Source organism: Malurus melanocephalus, unplaced genomic scaffold (genome assembly GCF_030028575.1).
Source record: "Malurus melanocephalus ecotype Western Australia unplaced genomic scaffold, MMel_1.1 scaffold_9, whole genome shotgun sequence".
Classification (NCBI taxonomy): domain Eukaryota; kingdom Metazoa; phylum Chordata; class Aves; order Passeriformes; family Maluridae; genus Malurus; species Malurus melanocephalus.
The window spans coordinates 3,453,149-3,475,918 of record NW_026623241.1 but is presented as its reverse complement, the minus strand read 5'-3'; the positions used below and the strand labels follow the sequence as shown (position 1 = coordinate 3,475,918).

Genomic DNA, 22,770 nt, shown 5'->3' with positions numbered 1-22,770 from the left:
AACTGTTTTATAAATGTGTGAAGAAGACTTTCAGCAACACTGGAGGACAAAAGTCCCAGATGTTGTCTTAGGTCTTCTTGTAGTGTAGATTCACTACAGCAGGCACACAACGTTGTAACTACAACATTTGTATGGGTTTTTCAAGTGATGTATCATCTTTTTTTATTCTTTGCACATGATAACAAATGATAAAGTCTATTATTTCCCAATTGGCTTTTTCTGCTCAGAAACTCTTGTTGTAAGTGCTATACGTTACTCAAAGAAACCTCAAAGAAACATGTTCAGTAGGTTACTGATACAGCGCAGTGTTCAATCACACTGACACCCGACAGGGAATGAAAAACACACAAGAAACCCCCATTACCGAAAACACTCAATATTCTGCTTTTAACTCCACGGGCCTTTGAAAAATGAATGCACAGGAACAGAAATGTCTGCGATCAATTTGCGGCTCAGATTCTTCCCTTTTTTGGGGACATTCGTTTTCCTTAAAGTTAAGTGTTTGCATTGGTAGAAGAAACAACTGAAGCATCGTTGGGAAGCCAGCCGCTGCAGAGGGAAGTGACAGCAGGGCAGGCGCTCGTTGCCCTGCAGGCAGGTCCCCCAGCACTGTGTGCAGGATGGGTACTGCAGGAATGTCCCTGACTCTGGGATCAATCCCCGGCCCCATCGGACACGGCCCCGGCCGCCCCCAGCCCCAGGCGGTGCCCGCGGCCCCCGCCCGCCCCCGCGCGGCCCTCAGCCCCTGCGGTCCCGCCCCCGCCTCTGATTGGAGGAGAGCGCGGCGGCCGCGCTCGCCATTGGCCCGTCGGGCAGCGGGCCCGCTCGCCATTGGCTGCSGGCGGGTGCCACTCGGGGCGGCGGCGGCCGGGGGAGGTGGCGGAGCGGCCGGGCCCATCCTGTGCTGGCGGCGGCGGCGACGGCGGCACCATGGTGAGCTCCGCCGGGCCTCCCGCCCTGCCCGGGCATGGGCGCGCCCGCTCTGCCCGGCACCGGGCCCGTGGGGGGAGGAACGGGACTGAATCCACTGGGGAAGCGGGAAGCCGGGCCCCAGCSCTTTTTTTTTCCGGGGGGAGATGGGGTGATGTTTCKGTGGGGTCGCTTGCCGCCGGGGYGATGGGAAGGGTGGGGTGGGATGSTGCGGGGCGGGGGAAGGGACTCCTGTGCCGTCCTGTGCCTCCTTGTGCCTGACCGTGCCGCCGGCTCGCTCTGCCCCGCAGTACGGCTTCGTTAATCACGCCCTGGAGCTGCTCGTCATCCGCAACTACGGCCCCGCCGTCTGGGAGGACATCAAGTAAGTGTCTGTTTGTCTGTCTGTCTGTCTGTCTGTGTCCCTGGGGACGGGCCGGGTCCTGTCTCCCGTTTGCCGCCTGCCGGTGCCGGGCAGGTGTGGGGGCCGGCAGCGTTACCCGCGGCTCTGCGGGCCGGCACAGGCATCAGGAGCGGCTCCCGGCCGTGACAGGAGCAGCGCGGTCCCTGCCGCGCCTCGTCCCGCTCGCGGCCTCCCTTAACATCTCCCAGAGCCGTCTSGATCCATCTTTCCCGGTCTCCAGGAGCCGCAGCGGGGATGGCATTGATCCCAGCGGTTATATAGAGTATGTGGCAGAAAAAATGGGCAGGCAAAACGCCCGAAAACACGGATGCCCATCCTTCTGTCAGTCCACCAGGTGAACCGTGCAACTGTTGCATCCCTTTGCATCTCTGAAGGAACTGAGACRCAGCGTTTATCTAATAAACACGGTCTAACACTAGTGTCAGTTTTTGGTAATGTCCTCAGCATGAGTCAAAGTCACTGATTATTATAGAGAAATATGTATAAGATGTAAGTATAAGAATGATTTGCGGCTTCATCTCTTGAACCTGATTCCATGTGCACAACCCCTGCTTTTCTGGTGGTATAACATTTTTCTAAGGAGCTGACTGCCTTCACTTTAAACCTTTGATCAGTTGTGAGATTTCACTAAAAGTTTTAAATGAGTGTGCAAACAAGRTTCTATTTACCTTAATAATAGTAGYATTGATAGCTGGACAAAACTATAGCAACAGTTTAAAAAAATACTTAAAAGCTTAGAGAGTTTTAGGCTTACTTTATCAGGATTTAGGCAACATGTGATCAGAAGAAGAGGTTTACTRTGATCTCTTGATATTGTTTAAGGCAGAAGTCAATTATCCAACTTGGAGAAAGTGATTCTCKTCAACTGGGTGCCTTATATAGCCCTCTGTTGTATTCATTTTGGGCCAACTTTAATATGTCAGTGTTGATGTTGATTTTATAATATGTTGCTGACGTCCTTATACAATTTTTGGAGTTAAAGGACAGTTGTGACTGAGATTTTTGTGACCATGACACACCTTTTTCATAAAATCATTTGTTGAGAACGTGGTAAACTTGCACAGTACCATAAAACAGAAGTGTTTTCTGGAAGGGGCCTCTGGAGGTCATCTAGTCCAATTTCTGTACCAACCTGGATTGACTGAAACTAGATTAGGGCTCAGCTAYGACTTTTGTCTGGCTGAGTCCTTAAAAATCACCAAGGGTGTGTTCACAGTTGTGATTCAGCAGACATTCATTGTTCTAATGGTCCCTGACAGGTAGTCTGTAAATTATTGTTTGCAAATACGGTTCTGTGGATACCAATGCTCTCTCTCCATCTGTGGAGAGCCTTTAGTGTATGCCACAGTGTTTTGTGCTATAAGTGAGACATTAATTTTTCTTACATACTAAACATTTATAAGCACAGTGATCTATTTTGAATTTCCATGGTTTGATATTTTTAATGGCATATGTAGATTAATAGGCAAAAAATAAAATAGTGACACATGCCTCGCTTTCCTTGAAAATGAAAATAAATAAATGAAAATATGTATGAAATATGATGTGCACTCTTTCTTGGCATGCCATCTTTACCATATGCCTTTAAGTAGCTTGGACCACTTTTTCTGCAGATTAGCCACTGAATATGTATTTGTATTTAAGATCAATCCATCAGAGAAGATACAGGGGTTCATCTTCTAGTGCAAGACCATGCTGCTGACTGTTAGAACACAGCTATAATTCCTGATGCTTCCTATCTCTTCAGATTTTACAAACACCTAATAGAATACTGAAGATAACGGAAGCCCATGAGGCATATTACTTATACGACATGTTGGAGAAATTTAATAAAAATATACAGAATACTTTTCTAAGGTCACTGTGGAAATATAGGAACCTGGTGCATCCTGTTTGTGTTTTTCAGATGAGAAACATTTCTGTCTTGTGTAGCCCAGCAGGTAGGCTCTGCTATTAGCTCACAAGAAGATGGTGTTCTGGAAGGAAACTTGCATGACACCACCCAGCAGAAGATTGGAATGTGTTCTCCAAGGAGGGAGAAGAAGCCAACAAATATGGCAACAGCTGCCATAGCTCCTTATGCTARAAGTGTTCATGATGGGAAATTTATTCAGCAGGATTTATCGGTTATGAACATCAGTAGTGTATCCTCGAGTTTAGACACTAACCAGTAAACTAATCCTTGCTGGAACAGATTACAGGAGTGCTGGGAATGGTAGTGTCAACTGGTAGCCAGGTGATGTTGGGGAACAGGTTGGATGCTYTATCTTTTATAAGCAAATACAGAGTTCTTACAGAGACTTTGTTAGAACTGTTAATCATTTAGGAAACAGCAGGAAGGTACAGACTAGTGTTGTGGCATGCTGAGTTGAATCAGTTGAATCACTGATGACTGGAGAAGTAATCATTGAAGTCAACAGTCTTTGGCTGTTTCAGAAAAATAAGGAACTTTGCACTGTTAGCAAGATTGCAATAAAACTTCAGCGTTTTTGTGAAGTAGAGAGGCCTCTGGGTAGTTCAGTACAAAATTTCTTACCAGTTCTTTTTGTTTTTGTTTTTTTTTAATGTTGAGCTCATTACATGCTGAAGTGAGCATTGCAGAGCAGGTGAATTTGTACTTAATATTGATAGAAGGGAAAAGAAAACACAGAACTGAATGAACTGAAGTAATGAAATCAGGTCATTCTTCAAGAAAAGTACATTAAAAAAAGCTGAATACTGAATTGAAAGTGTATTCTTCATCTGAAACGTGGAAACTCTTCTGTAGTGTGTGSAGTCAAAAGTAGTGTTGAATGAAATTCTTACATAGAGAATTTGGGTACCCAAATAGTTGAATTTGATGCTCTTACAAGAGTGGTATTTTCTTTGCCATCACTTTATATTAACTGAGTCAGAATGATAATTTCATGTCTCTCTGTCCCTTATTTTGTTCATTTTTCAGCACTTGTGAAACYGTGATCTATCAGAGAAAGATATATACTGTTTTTTATAGCCCAAAGTGAAATTCTTGGGAAAGTTAGACTCCCTGTTTTTTCTTCATCCACTTTAAAAAGAAAGCATAACTAAACAACAGACTTSTTTAACACATCACACAGTGAGCACTAAGTTCATGAAAAAATTATTCTTTGATACAGGACTTGGCTTTCCTAAAGAACTAGAATTAAAATGCTTGACACACAAAATGATTCAAAGCCTCTTATTTCTGAACCAGCATTCTGGATCCCAAATAGGTTGAATTCAAAATAAGACTAAGAAAGCTAGCATGTAAGTGATGGAAATTAATTTTGATTTATGGAGCTTTTACTCATTTTCTCAACAGCAAAGTCTCAAAAATTTGTTTCTCCTTAGTTTTTCTCTGACTGTCCCTTGCAGAATTGAGAATTTGAACTAACAAACAGGGTTTYTGTGATGAAGTCTTAGAATCGTTAGGGGGATTTAACAAAGCTGGATGAACAAGAGGGAGGCAGAAGAAAGTTCTTCTRCAGTTGTTGAATTCTGCAGTAGCAGATTTTTGTTGATGGAAAAYGAAGATGGCTCAGCATGATAGTTTCTTTTGCTTACTGGCAGTTGTATGCTGCATGTACACCGCTCATTGTCATTCATTATTTCAGTCCTTGGAAGGGGAGGCTTAGGAGCTGCAATGCGATTGTGACAGGCTCCTTTGATCAGTGCTTCTCTAGCTCTGCAAAGAGTTACTAGTAAATAAACAGCTAACAGAGCTGTTAAAGCCACTTTTGCTGAGAAAACACTTTTCATTTGCTCCTGCCCTACTTAAGAGAAAACCTCTTCTGAATCCTTTATTTTATGCTTGTTACATCCTGGTTTAGATTGTATGGCCGCAATTGCAATGGCTGGTTCTCAAGGGTTGTTCTCAAGATTCCTTTGGCATTAGATATCTTCAAGTCTTCTGCAGCCAACATAAACTGAAAGTTGTCAGGCCTGGCCATTCCCACATACATGCAATTCTGTACTCATATCTGTTTAAGGCCAAATTTATAYGGCTGGGTGATTCCGATAGCATGTGAACGTGATTGTAAGTAGTGCACGTGGAATTATTATCCATGTACTTGTCCTAAACAATGCAGAGAGGTTGCTCATATTGTAAAAATAAATAAAAATTTCCAGGGCTTAAGAAATTGTCTTCTCTGTGTTTCTATGGTGGGCATATTTTTATGATGTGTGGCAGTACATTTTTAAAAGGSGCCTCTGCAATGATAGAATTTGAGCTCTTCTGCAACAGGTATCACATATGGCTGAGCTGAACAGCCAATATATGTGAAATTCTGATCACTCCATTCAGCAGCTCTAAAGGTTTAATTGTGTGACAAGCATTGACAGGGATGTCTTCTTGAAACAGCTCCAAGTCAAAATGTGGGAGCTAGAGGAATGTAGTCAGCAGGGAATATGTATATAGTCTTTTTTCCTGTGTTTCCCAACACTGTCCCTCTGTTTTTGACTAAATTAATACAAGATTTTCCCATGGGTTCCTAAATCTGAATTGAGGCCAGGGTAGATGTTCAAACTGTGACACTTTCAAACATACTGCCAAGAAAATGAACTCAAATATCTAATTAAGAAATGCATTAAAATGCTTCATCACAAGCCTGTAGAGTAAATTAGTATTTCTCCTACACAGGTGTATGAAATGTCTGGATTTGGTAAATGAAATGGCACACCCAGTCAGCTGCAGTCTTTATTTTCCTTCTGTTTTTATGGTAAAAGTCCCCACAAAAACATGTAGCATGGTAAAAACAGAATGGAAGTTGAAACTCAATGTTTGCTAGAAGTAACTACTTAGAGGTGAAAGCACTTTTTATTTGATTCTAGAGAAGTGTTCAAACTTGCACTGTAGAAAAATGGGCATTTTTTCCCCCAAGAGCGATGTGGCCTTTGCGCCCTGTACCTTGGTGTGGCATATATAAATCGAGTAAYAGCCTTATATCCCTGGTCCTCTGTGCTTAATATAGAATTAAGGYTTCTTCCTGCCTGTTTTGTCCTTCTTTGGAGGGTTATGATGGCATGTGCTGTCCACCCTCTTAAATGCCAAGAGTCCGGGTCCGGGGAGCCTGCTGAGTGTCACAGACTTTGGTCTACACATGGACCCTGTGGTCTGGAGGTGCACACAAAGGAAGAGAAAAAGTCAGCTGCTTGTCCTAGGAGGAAGGAAGCTTTTGTTAAATTTCACAAATTATCACCTACCAAGGCTTCATGCTCTTACAAGCATTTTTTTTTTCTGCAAGTCCCTTGTTATGGTTAAAATAGTGAAACACTGAGGATTGAGAAATTATCCTGGTGCAATGTGGAAAGTGGAAAGCTTCTCTGCTCAGTTTCAGATAGGGTTCAGCTGAAATGGTGGAAGACTGTACCATTTGGGGGGGTGAAATAAACCTCAGGGCTGTCACTTCCCTGTAGAAAACTAAACAGACAGAAAGTTTTACATCCTATTCGTGAAGGTTAGCATAGGTCAGACTTTAGTGACTTGGTGTGGCTTTTGCATTGAAATGGAGGTGATTTAAGAATAGACATTATTGGGTAAATTTTCAAAGGCATTCCTATCAGTAGTGTTGTAGATTGTCTAGGTAAGTCAGGAGAGGTAGATACTTTTATTTATACATTTAAAAACTGTCGTACACTGACTTTCAATAGCATTTAGATAATTAGGAACTCATTGACAGAATGTGCTATTCTGATTAATTATATTTGTAGTAATATTCTAAAAYAGTAAATAATGTAAATAAATAGTATAAAATAAATATAAAATGCATTTAAGAATATATTTTTAAATTTTTTTACAGGAGATGATTGCATTGTTTCCTGGGAATTTCTCACATAGCTAAAATTGTCCATTTTTATGCTACTTAAACAAAGCAAATAATAAATGCTTTTTTAGCTGCAGAATGAAGGCACTAGCTTGGCTTACTGAGTCTGTAAGCTGAATTCAGAATGTCACTTTGTCAGAGATTTTTTTTTCTTTTTACTAAYACATTGAAACACAATGTATATTTGTTTGCAGATCCTGTAAGAATCAAGGTTTTGGCCTACTGCTGCTGCTTAGCACAATGTTTAGATGTAGTAATAGTTCATACTATAGTGTAATTTGCTTTTTAAGAAACATGGGGAAATATGCACAAAGACTTTAGTGAAAGACTGTTTTAATTTGCAATAGTACACTCTTAAGATATGTTGGAATTTAGGTAACTTATAGATCTGATGCTAGTAGTCTCTAAAGTCCATGAAAGCTGTGTTTTGAGCATAGAAAGTGCTGAGTACCTTACAAAAAACCAGAACTTCCTGTTGCATGCTGGGCCCCCTAAATGAATTAAACCTTTTTGATCTTGCCTATTTTAAGTGGAAATGGCATAATTAGCCTCGTGAGATTGTTGGAGAGCTAATTAAAGCTTCTGTATGCAATTAGTGTAGAGATCAATTCCATAGGAAGACTTACTAGAAAGAAGTAATTCTCACAACTGGATTTGAAAACTGCTGTAAATCAAGCCGGAGGTTAGATATTGGTGAATGGGATAAAATAAAGTATTAAATAATAGTGCATTAATGGATTGGGATCTAGTCTCAGTACTGGAAGAACTGATAGCCTGGAGAAAGAGGAGCAGGTTCTGTGGGCTCATGGGTGTTGCTGGTATATTGTGTTACACGGACTCAGGAACAGGGAAATGTTGCTTGGAGCAAACTGCTCTAATGTTGCTGTGAGTGGACCTGAGTCCATCTTTCCTGCTTTCACTAAACAGCAAAAAAAAGTTCACTAGATGTTTATGGCTCTTTGTGAGACAAGTTCTATTTCTTTGTAATTGTTCAGGAAAGTGTTTTTCAAGTTTTCAGCTGACTGTAGTTTCTATATATAGGGCAGCCTTTTAAAAAGCATGTAAAACAGTACCATAGTCTGACAATCTGTCTGCAGTGATAACAGTGTCACTTCTGATCAGAGAGGAGTTGGATGATCATCAGCTTAGAATGTAAAGTTTCTGGAGAAATTCTCTTTGTATATGTAGGTACATAGGCATGTAAATATTGATGTACATGTACGTGTGTGTGCATATTACGCCTACATAATCACCATGTGGTCTGGGCAATAAAAATGCAAACTAAACAGGAAATAATCAAATGTCTGTGCAAATATGAGGTGTGCCACTTCAGTTAGTAATCCTCTATAATGGAAGCAAGTGAAAAGCCTTCAAGGTATCTTTAGTATTTCTTGTCRAGGGACTGATTTGCTGGAGAATCTTGGAGCCAACCTCCTTTTAAATTTCTAAGTGTAGATTTGGGTGTGTCTTTGACTTCAATTTTATTTTACCCTATTAATGCTTTTGGAATTTGTCCCATTAAAATGCTGGCTTTCCTATTCTTTTCTTCTGTACTTCTCCTCCTGGGAATAGTAGAAAAAGTCCAGGTGGCAAACAAGTGGGTTATGGAGTTTATCACATAGACATGTATACCTGGGTACTGCAGTAGTGGCATTCAGTCCCCTGTGAATCTTCTTTCCTTCTTTGCTGAACTCCTGGGAGCTTGTTATTTCCCTTCCCCAGCCTGTTATTAATTTATTGTAAAGAATGCTTGCTTTACAGTTTACTTGAACTTACTGATTCTTTCATGCACAACAGTGTTGCAGACATACTACGTTAATTATTTTAACTKTCTTGTCGCAATGAACACTGGTGGAAAATATAAGACTATTCACTGGAGTTTAGATTGTAAATCCATTCTTGTTTTGGATCACATAGTTCTCAGTTGTAAATAATTGCAATGGTCTGTGAAAAAGTAAGGAAGTGGAGGTTTTGCTGTCTCTTTTAACACCATGTGGGTTTATCCAGTGCTGAAGACAGTGTTCTGTTCAAGCAATCTCGTAACAATTTTGGAAAAAATACAGATTCCCTATAAGTGGATGTGAGGAAAAGACTTTGGAAAGCCATTGGTGGTAAAACAACAATACATGATATCTTTTTAATCCATACTGCTTTTAACATTGATGTGTTTTTATCCAGAAAGTGGCATTTATTATTGTTCATGATTCTAAGTCCTTATTCCCTACTGTTCCAAAGTTCCAAGCAGTATTTTATATATATATATATATTTTTTTTTTTCTTCTTTTTTTTTAAAGTGAGGCTGAATAGGTGATTCTTTGTGGGTATGGAGGTTAATATTTACAGACTTCACAGGGTAAGGACACTACACTTCCTGCTCTTTTAGTTCCTCACAGTGGAGGGACCTGCTTGAAGGTCAGGAGTTAAACTAAGTGGATGCCAAATTCTTTGAGTCCTCTGGGAAGGAGTTGGCTAAAAGGAAATAGTGGCATGTTATGAAACTTTTGAGTGTTCTTGCAGTATCTCTCCGGTCCTTTTCAGTTTTCCCAGAATTAAGTGCTTTTAGACCTGCCAGGATAACAGGTGTTATAAACACATCATTCACTCTTCAAAATTAAAAACATGAAAGAGTATTTTGTAAATACCATTCTTTATAGTCCACTTACGCAAAAGGAAGCAAAATAATACTAGCTTTATATTTCTAATCATAGTATTTGTAGTAGCAGCAAGGAACTYGTACTTTTGTTAACTGTATCTTTTAGTATAATCTTGTTTTGAAAACCTACATTAAACACTCCCGTATCCAGCCTGTAAAACTGGGAAATAGCTCAGAACTGTGAAGTCTATAAATACACCTATTTACTTTACCCAGAACATCATTTTCCTGGACAGATTCCCATTTTATTTAATCTTGTAACTTAATATAATTTATGTTCTTCCCAGCTGGGTATTTTAAAATATCTTTGGACCATCCACAACATGTACAAGTCTATTTTCTTTTTTTCCTTTTTGGAAGACTGGCTCAGTATTTTTAATAATTTTTAGTAAAGTATCTTTGCAAAATGCATGAAAAAGAGATGAAAGGCATTTTGAAAAAACAATTGTCTGTGAAGTAATATAATGAGCAGTGAGTTTTCCATTTGTGTTAAATGAGATGCAAAGACAATGATTCTGGTTTCGCAGATACCATCTTTAGTTCTGACCCATGTAATCTTGTTTAAGAGTGCTACTCTTGGAATGGAATTAAACTTGACTTGCTCCTATCAGTGAGATCAGAACCGTGCACTAAGTTCAGGAGTGTTATTTTGTCATTAAGATTGTTTTGACTGATCTCTTCAATTTAATGAGCACTTTTTCCATCCTTGGTACACCAAGAATACTGAACCACAATGGTGGCAAAAGTCCCAACAGAAACAATACGTATCATGGAAGAAGTCCTGGAGGTGATCTTGGAACTGGCTGCTGTTTTGGTATGTTCAAGGTGACACACCCAGTGCGCACACTTCAGACTGAGTTTTGATAGGAAGAGATCCAGTTGTACTTTTAGGACACTGGGTGATCTCTTAAAGTAACACCAACAGCTTCTGAGTAATAATGTTGTATCACAGAGAAGCCTGTGCATCTTCAGGATGCAAAGTAATTGCTTCATACAGTCTTCTGCCATATTTTTTCTTGATATTTGCTGCATGCAAATGGGAAGGGTTCTCTTTCTGTAAGATTTTTTTAAGATTTCAGCTTTTTGACTGACTGCAGAGGTAGGATAGCAAATGCTACTTAACAGTAATAAAAAATATATTGTCAGCAACAATCTTCTTCATTATGATTTATGCAGATTCTCTTTAAATACTGCAATCTGACTGCAAAACTACATTAAAACTCACCTGGTGCAAAAAGGGCTATACAAGTAAGACCAGCCAGGTGTGACACCTTATCCAGGTTTGCTGTCTGTAAAATCACCAGAGCTGGCAAAAGAAATCCTTACTACATCAAACCTCTATGAGACATAAAAATGTATGCAGTCCATGGTTTAAAAATCTGAAGTGCAGGATCTGTTTTGATTTTAAGAATAGTTTTTCTTGGAATGTTTGTCCACACATTGCATTCCAGCCATTTCTGTGAATTATTAACATTACCTTTGAACATTAGTAGTGTGTTTACAAATATTAAACTAGTTGTACAATGGGAAAGATTTTCAAAGGGACCATTATACACACATGTATCACCTGTAASCTGTTCTGTGCTTCTGTGCTGCTAAATCAACAGCCCTTTGGGGGTGTTAGCATGACTGATGGAGGAAAGGTTGTTTTAAGACTTGATCCTGCTTTGATCTGTTCAATAGGAATTTTTCCACTGATTTCAAGGCCAAATCTGTATCTGAAAAATATCATCTATTTAGCTGCTATTTTCCCTGGTGCAATGGTTCTTCTTTCCCCAAGTAAACTGCCTCACATTAACCTGGATAGTAGATTCATTCTGGAGGAAAACAAAAGCATTTTAGGAAAGTCTGGTCTGGAATCTTGGTTTCCCACAGTTCAAATAGCTCTGTGTAATCATTCAGAATTAGTCTAGAATAAATAAAAAGGGTTGCCAGACTGTAGCAGTTAGGACAGGCATGTCATAGGATGTAAGTTTTGAACCATGAAATACCACATCTCATGTGACAGAAGTCAGTTTGGACAAGAGCATTAAAATCTTGGGGTTTTTTAATGTTTTAAACATAAATTTACAGGGGAGCAAAACCCACACTTATTTTGTCTCCATAAATGTAAATGAGACATTCATTGTAAATTCTGTTTGACTTAGAAGTTATTTTGAAAGAACAACCATATAAAAGTTAAAAGTTAAAACTTWGCTACTGTAGTGCTGCTGCTTCACTAAAGAATTAAGCAGGACCTGGGAGTTTGCCAGAGCTTGTTGGTTTTGGCTTATTTCCAGTCAAGTTCCTAAGAAAGCCACCAACATGTTACTGCTGTTAATGTCTTTGTGATCAAACWCTACAGTCTGCAGAAAACATTAAAACTATGCTAATTTCCTCCCATAATTTTATCTGGTCAAAAACTGTAACTAAAGATTGCAGCAAAACATTTCAAGGGAAATGCCACAGTTTTTTGTAAAGCAATGGATTATGAAGTTTTCTCTGAAATGTGATCAGCCAGGTATAAATGTAAGGAATTACTGTTGATGGACAGCCAACTACAGCAGCTCTGCAAAGCTGACAAAGCAGCCTGGTTCCTAGTATTAGTTGTAAYAGTTTTCACAACACTATCATATATTTCTTCCTATCACCCTTGTTGTAGAACCATTTTCTTAGAGTAAGTGCAGGCAGGTTTGAGAAGTCAGGCAGGGTCAGGTAATGAGTTGGGAAAACTGCAGCCATGAGGAAACAATTTGAGATATTGCCCATTCACCTGATGACACTGTCCTGTTTCCTGGGCTGCCGCTGGTCAGTCGTGGTCAGCCTTTCTGGTGTTGATAGCTGTGATGCTCTCTCAGACAAGTTCAGTAGAGGACCTGCAATTTTGTAGACTTGGTGAAGGACCAGTTCTTGTGTAAAATCAGGAGTGCTTTCACTTTGCAATGGCCATTTTGGCTAAACTCACAGCAGCATTTTCCCATTTCATATGGTCTTAAGACTAATGTTTCAGAGAAAAGGACTTTTGGAAGCTCTCACTGATGTTGGGTTGCTGAGGGAGGCAGAAGGGCTTCAGGAAGCCTGTCCATAATCACTCTGGCTACATGTTGTCTGTACGTGCCACAGCTGATGTGAACAGGTGATGAAGCAGACAGGGAAATTCACCTAGCAGAAAAATAATACAGAAAATCTAGCTGGATTCTTTCTGCTCAGCACCTATTGAAATTGCTGGGATGTACCAGCACAACAGATCGTAGAGGTCTGGAGAAGGAATTGACTTGGAAAGGAAGAAGAAAGTTCTGAAATTTAATAATTTTCAACTATGTATCTTAAAAAAGCAGTTTATCTTTTGAACACAGGCTTAGATTAGACATTGTCATGGTATTTGCCATATTTGTAGAACAAGCAAAGAAATTTTTGCCTGTATGGTTTCAACTGAGAAGTGTAATCCCCTGCAGGAGCAAATACTTACTTAGACAAAATTTCTAGAAAGTGTTGTTTGCCTTAAAAGAGGTTTWAGTGGGAAATCCATCAGTAAGGCTGCAGAGAAGGTGGCTGCTGAGTGATCCTAAAGATCCAAACTAGAAAAAAAAAGTTAAAATAATTAAATTGAATAGGCATTAAAATGACCAGAGGTGATTTTAAAAAGTGGTGGCTCAGAGAAATTGCAGACACTGAAGAAAAGCTTTGACAAAGAAAACTAAAGATAAATAAAATAAGAAAAAAAGAAGCATGGTTTGGCACAGAGAAGTAAACAGGAAAAGTTCTAGTCAATATAGTTGGAAAAAAACGTAGGAAGTTTTGAAAGAGATATCAGCATCATCAAATTGGGTCAATTTTTCATAAAGAAAATTCTCACACAGAAATGCTGTGTCTACTGGACTGTGCAAGTATGCAGTATTTTTGAGGATGTTCATTGCTTTTCCAGATGTGTGTATTATCCTTGTGGTTTGGCTCAGATCAGAGAGACTATAAGAAAGCACAGCACAGTGTGTATCAGAGATGTGGGAAAGTTTGTTCACCCTTTGCAAACATCCCTCCAAGGCGTAGCTGGCTTGTACTTACATACCATGTTGTGAGAATCAAAGAATCAAGATGGTTTTGTTTTCTCACGTTCAGGTTTTGTTTTCTTATGTTCATTTCTGTTCTGTTCTTAGGAAATGTAAACTCTACCTTCTTATCCCTGACTGAACTCGTATGTTTCAAGACATCATTTCCTGCTAAAAACTCCAGCTCTCCTCCTGCTTAAGACCTAGTTTATGATAATAGTTTTCATTAAGTTAATTATAATGTTTATGATAATAGTTTATGATGTGGCCAATAGTTTAGCTGTGACCCTCCACATAATAGTTTATGATAATAGTTTTCATTAAGTTAATTATAATGTTTAGCATGCCACTGGATAGAGAGTGATGCACCTTTCATGTAGAATTATGACGGATATTTAGTCTCACTTCCCCTATAGCCTTACTATATTTCTTTGTGAAAATTATTTAGTTTGTTTTCAGTTCATTGTTCTTAGAGTGAGTATAAAACATGTATTTCAAGTAACAATTACAACACTTCAATAATTAATAAATATATTTTTGAAATATAAAAACAGTGTTGTGCAATTTTTGGACAGTGGGAAGAATGTGAGGAGCAAGATTAAAGGAAGATGAAGAGGAAAAAGAAAATAAGGGGTTTCAGACATCCATTAATTGAACGTATTAGCAATGACTGATTATTACAAATTGGAGGGTGAAATGATGAGTCATTTAATTTAGGTCAATAGAATCCAGCCATATGAGATTGGAATCAGTCCTTCTCAGCAGTACCATTTGCTAGTTTTAAGATGGACAAGAGTACTTAATTCTCACACCTGTCCACTTTGAGTACCAAAGGAAATGTTTCTGTTTCTATGGATGGATAATTCCAGTACATCTGTAAATACTTGGATTGTTCTGCAGGCATTATTATTTTGCATTAATTATTTTGTAAAATAAATTACACCACTTAAGAAAATTAAAATCCGAGTTATTTTTAATATATGATTATGATAATGTAGAGAAAGAGTTTGATCTAAAAGGGATGTAGGATTTTAAAAAAGTAGATTTAGAATTTTACTTTTTGTAGGTTTTTATAATCCCTCTGATGACCAAGAGAAATTTAGAGGTTAGAAATATTGGCCCTGTAGGCTTGAGCCTTATCTCAAGGATCCTTTCTGTCATACTCTGGTAAAAGCTCTTCATCACCATGGTACTCATAAATGATTGTTTACTCATTGTCCTCTTTTTTTGTACATTAGAAAAAATTATTATTCTACTGCCAAAYTGATGAATGTCTTGATTTGCATCCCTTGTGCTTAGTTTCTAATAAAACCTATCTCATAATCTGCCTTTTTAATAGTTTTTCTAGTTTCTAAGGGTTTTTTTCTGAAGAGCAACATTGTGTACTGATTATTTTTTTGGTGTGACATAAGATGTGATTCAGTAATTCACTTCAATGCTTTCCTGTTTCTTTGGCTTTCTTTCAGCTTCCTGAAGTGTACTGCAGCGTAGAGATACATTTAGATGAACAGATATAATTTCTTTTTAATGAGGTAGCTGTGACCCTCCACCTGCAAATATACTATTGATGCCATGATCACATTACTCTTGCTGAGCCAAAATACATTCTGAGTACATCAATTAGAGCATGAGTACTTACAAATGTCTCCACTTTTGTCACTATTTCTGCAAAGCATATTATCTCTATAGAGAGTCATTGTAGGCGACGCCACAGGAGGTGAACACCTATTTTAAAAAACATACTGAAAAAGGAGGCTGTGCTCATTTTCCAGATGAGGACTTCAACAAACAGGGCATGACTTCATCACAGAGCACAGCAGGTCCCCCTGCACGTCTCCCTTTCTGCTGAAGGAAAATTTGCAAGGGAAATAAAGGGCAGATAGAGACTTTAAGCTGGGCATGTCCATCGGCACGCTCCATGCACAGCAGCACCAGCCACATGGGCAGCTGGCTCTTCAGTGTCCTGGGTCTGCCTGCCCTTGAAGGTGCTCCCTGTCCTCCTAAGAGCTGAGACTCAGCCACTACTGCAGCACCAGTGGCCTGGCTCCTGTGCTGTGCAGATAAATGGGTAAAACGGGGAGCAAGGCACTTGTGGGCTCTGTAGTAACTCACTTGTGCCAAATGCAAAACTTGGAAGGCACAACAGTTCATTGTCTGGGTGATCAGCTTGTTTTCCGCAGTAAAAAAAAAATAGCCTACAGATTGTGCTGCGTTTTGGACAAGCTGCTGACTTGATGTTCAAGTTGAAGAGAATAGTAAATGATCCTGAAAAACAAAGTAGTCATTTGGTTTTGGTTTTTTACTWAGTAGCAATTTTAAGTATGCACAGGACATATGTGTGAGAATTGTCTTAAACCTGGGGTTAAGAACTGTTTCCTTTAGTGAAGAAATGTGTATTTTTGTTGTGCTTTAGTGAAGTAGTGACACTTCACATGACAATTCATGTGCAATGTGAGAGCAAGGCCTTGCAAAATCCTTGCATCCTTTTTCTTCCTGTCTACTGAGCATGTGCAGAATTCTAAAAAAAAGATTTKATTTGTCACCTATATCTGTATTTTAAACTCCTCTTTGGACATATGTGCAAATGGTTGTTAGAAACATTGCACATCTTTTGTAAATAAAGTGTAATTAAAATTCRATGGAATGAAAAAGCTTAAAAAGTGTTTAAGGAGCCCATCATGATATGCATTATTGGACATTCTCTTATTTTAAAATTGAAGTTGTGGCTTTATTAGTACAGCACCTTCTTTTTGAGGCACTGTACTGAAAAATCGTGTTTATTTTCTTATAGCTAATTATTATTTTCAGAACACTCATGGTATGAAATTTTTGTGTTGCACASTAATGAGTGTGATATGGAACACTTTTATTTCTAATTTTTTGTCTTAAATAACTCTACAATTATTTTTTAAAGACTTTTATCCATATGGTGCTTTTCCCTCAAGCAAAATGATTTTATTCTATTTCGTTTTTAGGAAGGAGGCGCAGCTGGATGAAGAGGGACAGTTTCTGGTCAGAATAATTTACGATGATTCCAAAACTTATGACCTCGTTGCAGCTGCAAGCAAGGTCCTTAGTAAGTAATACAGATATCTTCTTCTCCCATTCATCACAAAAAGGGTAATACCCCTCCTGCCCCCAGTTCTGTGTAGCAGAGAAAAGCAGGATTTAGCATAGAGGAAGTGAAAATGGAGTATTGGTCAAAGAGAGAATTTTTAAAAAATCTTAGAGAAAAGAATTACATTTCTCTTATTTCTCTAAGACACTTTTACTCCTTTTATTCCTTGAAATTATTTTTGTTACTTCCAAAGCATTCCGTCTTAAACTGGTAAAATATACTTCATCCACAGAGCATAGTCAGTGTTACAAGCAGTCATGAAGTAACARCATCCTGCTACAACTGCCTTCCAATACCCCCAAGTTTCAACCACTGCTACAAGAGCAGTGAATGAATGCATGAATGAATCCTTGATCTCTGCTGAAGAGCAGTGCTGAGTTACAGAGATGTTTATGGCATGGACACATTTCATTTAATTGCATATCAGCCATTGATTTGGGTTGCATTCATTTTCAATCATTGCAGCTCTGGTCTGGATTTTAAAAGGTGGAATTGTGCCCATCAGCATTATTTTATCTGCAGACCCAAGTGCGGTATGAAGTCATTCTGCATCAGTAATTAGCCAAGAATCTATAAGACTGATGACTGTAGTAATGTTGAATTGGAGCAGCTGATGTGGTTTCATGCTATTGTGAATTAGAATTAACTCTGCTGAGGCAAGCACTACTAACGAACAAGTTCATTTATTTTYGAGATTCATTTTTCTGTATCAAAATCAAAATGCTGTACGTGTGTGAAATGTACAGTGKGGTGAAGAAATAATGATAATTGGGAAATCCTAATGAAATTCTGAATTGGATATTCATTATTTGCCATATAAACCCTGAATCTTGGCTTTGTTCTTGACCTACTGGATCTGGGTAGTGTTTAGGTACTGTCTTTCTTGTTTATGAATATGAGAGTAAAGAAATAATCAAATGCATGAAATACAGTGTTTGGACTGAATTGTATTTTCCTGTTTTAACTAGATCTAAATGCTGGGGAAATTCTTCAGATGTTTGGGAAAATGTTTTTTGTGTTTTGTCAAGAATCYGGTTATGATACAATTCTACGTGTCTTGGGCTCAAATGTCAGAGAGTTTTTGCAGGTAAGAATTTTATGCTAAATTGTTTCAGATGGAATTAGGGCCTAGTCAACAAATTTAATTTGAAATTCCAAAGAGAAATTTTGAACAGGAGTATTCATATGCAASAAATTGGGGAAATAATGTGTGTTAAGTGGTGTGTTAAGACTTATCTTGTTTATAATAAAAAAAAAKGTGATCTTCAGATTTGTAGGGTAATTCTTCTATTACCTCTGACTAATTATAGATAGTGGATATTTCTATTAGTATGTTATGTGCAGAGCGAGGGCTCATAACAGCTTATCTCTTAAGATGTTATCCTTCATCCATGAACTGGGGTGGGATAAAGCAGCAGTGTTTAGGTCAATTTGTGTACTTTCCTAACTGTAGACCAGCATGATGCTGCACAATAAACCAAAATGAAAATTATTTTAATAGCATGGAAGAGATGTTGGGTCTTCTCTAAAGTGTTATTTCTAAGAGTAGAAAAATGGTTTTCCCTGTTTTGTCACCTGAAGATTGTTCACTTCAGTAAGCACTTTGTATGTAAGATTTATGATCTGTATCACTCTTGGAGAGAACTGTGTACTGTAATGAGGTTAAAAGCATTGAACTGGAGATGACCCAAAAGCTGACTGTTGAAACTCTTGATTTTCTCTGAAAWTGTAGCAGCCTCTTGACATCTGTACCCTTAAAATCTCTGCATCATTAAGGGAAAAAGCAGAATCATAGTTTGCTGGATTACTTGAATATTTACTTGTGTCTCTCTCTACCTGCCCCAAAACATGTGTCATTYCAGAGCATCCTAGATACAGTCAACCCAGACTTGTATAAATGCCATGARCTGTAGCTGCTGGGCAGACAGGGTATCTGTAAGTTCCTACATGTGCACATCATGAATGAACCACTGTCTCTCTGAGGAATGTGGCATGCTTTACATTCCATAGCTTCATTCATAGGCTGCTCTCAAAGCAAACCTTCAGATAAAAGTAATTGTTAAAGATAACTCATGTACTGAAGTTGTGGTTAAGGTTGAGCAAGAATAGGGGAGGAAAAAAAAAGGTGTAGCTGGCCCATTGCATCATCCCTTTGGTTGCTCATGTATGGCCAGTCCTTCCCTATTCCTTTCCCTCAYGTCCTTTTCCAAATAATATGCTTCTCTTTTCATTCCTTACCACGTGCTGGTGAAGGCACTGGGCACGTTTTTTATGCACACCAACCAGCTATAAAAGTGTAAACAGCTTACATTTATATTCTTCTAGTGACAGCATTTTAAGTTTCTTTGTTTGAATTTCAGTGTTAACAGATGACATTGGCTATTACATACTTCTCTAAATGTAAACAGGACTAATGTGTTAGTAAGTATGCCAAAAGTGTACTTTTTAGCTTTTTATTACAATGGGAAATAAACATTATCTGTGATTTATTATTTTTACATCTTCCAATAGTCATATTAGGTCRGGAGGCTACTTTATATACCTGTTATAAAAAGCAGTGCGGATTTGGCTTAATGTCCCAAACTTTTGTCAGATTCCTAAAATRTATAATACAGTTCCAAAAGGTGCTTCTTGAAATGTATACTGAGTCCAAGATATACAAAATAATTGAGAACTGCAGCTTTTTAAAATATGTGAAAATAAATCTCATACTTATGTTCTATTTCCTTTGCCATCTCAAGAAAATTTAGTTTAGTCATAGTTGTAACATAGGTACTTCAAGCTTCACGAAAGAGGAAAATAAAAACGGCAGCTAAATCAAATATTTGTATTTTCTGTGAAAAACACAAGCAGGGAAAATTTGCAAATCATGTTGAAAGACACTGTGCAAAGAGAAGCAATGTGAAAAGAGATACCTCCAGAGRAACCCGAAGTGTGCTTTTATGTTCAGTTTAGTAGCTTTCTACTGAATGAAAATCAAACACAGAAATAGTGTATTCTGTCATTGAAAGAATTGTTTACATGGCTATTTAAGTTTTCATAAATGCAGTGCAATAAAATTCAGGGGGCTAACTCCTCTTTTAGATAAGTTTGCAGGTGCTGTGTACACACAGCACTGAATGGCATATGTTTGCATTTCAGGTACCAACCACAACTCTCACTTTTAGACTGACCAGTGTCGGCCTCATTTAATGTGGCTGCTTGTTCTTGCTTAAAGATTCCCTTGTGCTTTACCATTGAGCTGGTCACTGTTCCTCCAAGCTCTAGAAGTGGTTCTTTGGTCCCAGCACAAGCTCTGGCATACATCTGAGCAATCTAGGAGCCAAGAATTCAGGGAGAGTGCTTAGACCATGATACTCTGTACCTGACTACACCTCTGGCTCATTGCGGATGAACATACTATAAAAAAAAAAAGTTCTTTCAGAAGCTGGAGTATCACTTTATAATGGATCAAACACCACAAAAATAYAGGAGTAGGAGTAACAATGATAACGTCTACATCTGGGAGTGATTTCAGTTTGCCGCTTGATCTAGAAAAACAGGTCTACTCTGTGTATATGAGTATGTGTTGGAGAGAGATTTTGAATACAATTAAGATGCAAGTCCCCCACTCTGGAAGATTAAAGAGTAAAAACTGAAAGACATATCACATGGACTTCACCTGTGATACTCCTTTGATGAGCTCAGCAGTAAAGGAGTGGAAGGATGGCAAAGTGGTTTTGCAGAATGGGGCTACTGCCATTTCTTTAGTCACACTTGTGCCAGACTTAAATGTTAATACTTAAGACAACCATTTAACAAAAATTCTGTCCTTGACACTGGCCATTCCCCAAGTGAAGTTCTTCAGCYGGTGGCCGTGTAACTGAAAGATTATTGTCTTTTCCCATGTATCTCCCTAAGAGTTTTTTTCTGAAAGGTCAATATATCCCGGCTGTTTGTGAGGCGTATGTACTGGAAACACAGTTCTGCACCCAATTAAGGAGATGGCGGGGCAGCCTTTCAGAGYCTGTCACCTCTCTTGCTCTTTTATCATCCACACTCTTTCAAAGCAGTCTCTTCCAATTGCTTTTTCTTGAACTCTGAAATTCTTAGAGAATTTGTCTTCAAGCATTATGGTTTTTGTTTTTTTTTGTCAATGCCCACTAACAGCTGGAATGAATTGACTCCCAGATTGTTGCTTCCTCAAGTTGTTTCAACTTAGAGATGTTGATATAGCAACAAAAACATGAATTTGAAACAAGCTAAAAAACTGAAGGAGGAAATTCCAGGCTAAGTGCATCCCACGGAATTCATTGCTAAGAGTGTCATTTTCTCTGGAGGTCTCCAGGAGAAGAGGCAGCTGTTTAAGCACTTCACATCTCACATGAAATCAAGTTCAGTATGCTTCCACAAATTTGATGATCGACAGATGCTCATGAAAGGTGGAGAATTTCCCAGACAGCACATAGGAAATATTTACACCTCACTTCCTGTGTTTTCAGAAAACAATATGCAAAGTCTGGTGGAAGTAGTTACTTGCAGGGCAGTGAGAGAACAATATTCAAAATATGCAGTAATGTTCTGGACTTAAGAAGTAAAGGAGCTGTATGAATTTTACACCATAAATAAAAATCGTGGTTTGCAAACTATCCTGCAAACGAGGTCACTCTTTCTGTGTTAAATGTACAGTAAATAGCAACTTGGAGCCTTGATAATTGCTTCACAAACAAAGCTGAATCTAGTGTTTTAAGTTAGATTTTGATCTCACTGTTCTGTTTAATGTCCTTATTAGGTATGCCTATCAATTTATAATTTAGCTTTCCTCTCCCAATCACAATTTGTCTGGTTAAGATTCAAATACATGAGATGTCTGGAAGAGTACAGGAAAAAAAATCTCTTCCCATTCCTGGACAACTTTTTCTGAAACATTATTACAGCAGCTGTGATATTTCTGTTTATTCTGTGGAGTTTTTGAATTATTGTCAAAGAAAAAATATATTTGAGGTTGGTCTTTCAAGCATTTAAATCTTTAAAATGTGAAACTTTGTCAGGCTCTGTAAACTTGGTTGTTGTGATGTCAGAGCAAGGCTTTTTCATTGATAATAAGGAGAAAGATTTATGTTTATTCAGACATGCTTACTTGTATTTGACTCATGAAATAATATTCGAAAAGAAGATTATAGAGACTAGAATTGGAAGGAATGAAACTGGATGAGGTACCAGATGGAAAAGGTCTTTAATCATGTGAATGTTTCAAAATACAGCCTAATTAAGCATGACTTCTTACTATCTGGAGTAATTTATAATAGTTCTGATTTTTTTACCATTCATTGTTCAAATGTTGTCAGTCTAGATAGGAAGAACATTTTGAGCTGAAATGCCTGCTATGATGACCATTCTACAGAGAATAAGGCTAGAGCATAGAAGTATGAGCGGTAGGAGAAAGGGGTTGTTCAGATTAGACAAAATGTGTACTTACTATCTTCAGAAACAGTAAGTGAATGCCTTATAATCATGCTTTTGATTTCTTCTTCCAGAATCTGGATGCTTTGCATGACCACCTYGCTACTATTTACCCGGGTATGCGAGCCCCTTCGTTTAGATGCACRGATGCAGAGAAGGGGAAGGGGCTCATTCTGCATTACTATTCAGAAAGAGAAGGTCTTCAGGATATTGTCATTGGAATCATCAAAACAGTAGCTCAGCAGATCCACGGTACAGAAATTGATATGAAGGTAATGTCTAAAGCAATATACACATTGAAAATTTAAGTCAATAGGAAAAAATCAAGAAAATCAAGAGTCAAGTGATGGGAAACAATAAATTTCACTGTTGCTGACTTC

The 22,770-nt window shown here is 38.4% G+C and overlaps 1 protein-coding gene across 2 annotated transcripts in view; it reads left to right on the top strand.

Moving 5' to 3' along the window:
• The first annotated feature begins 873 nt into the window (after positions 1-873).
• The window catches only part of GUCY1B1 (guanylate cyclase 1 soluble subunit beta 1), a 40,780-nt gene continuing 18,883 nt past the window's right edge, over positions 874-22,770 (top strand). For both annotated transcript variants that reach the window (XM_057375891.1, XM_057375883.1), the window contains exons 1-5: positions 874-933; positions 1,221-1,294; positions 16,806-16,906; positions 17,917-18,035; positions 22,465-22,662. In XM_057375891.1, the coding sequence (XP_057231874.1) occupies positions 931-933; positions 1,221-1,294; positions 16,806-16,906; positions 17,917-18,035; positions 22,465-22,662 (495 nt within the window). In that variant the 5' untranslated portion in view covers positions 874-930. The remainder of the gene's footprint in view (positions 934-1,220; positions 1,295-16,805; positions 16,907-17,916; positions 18,036-22,464; positions 22,663-22,770) is intronic.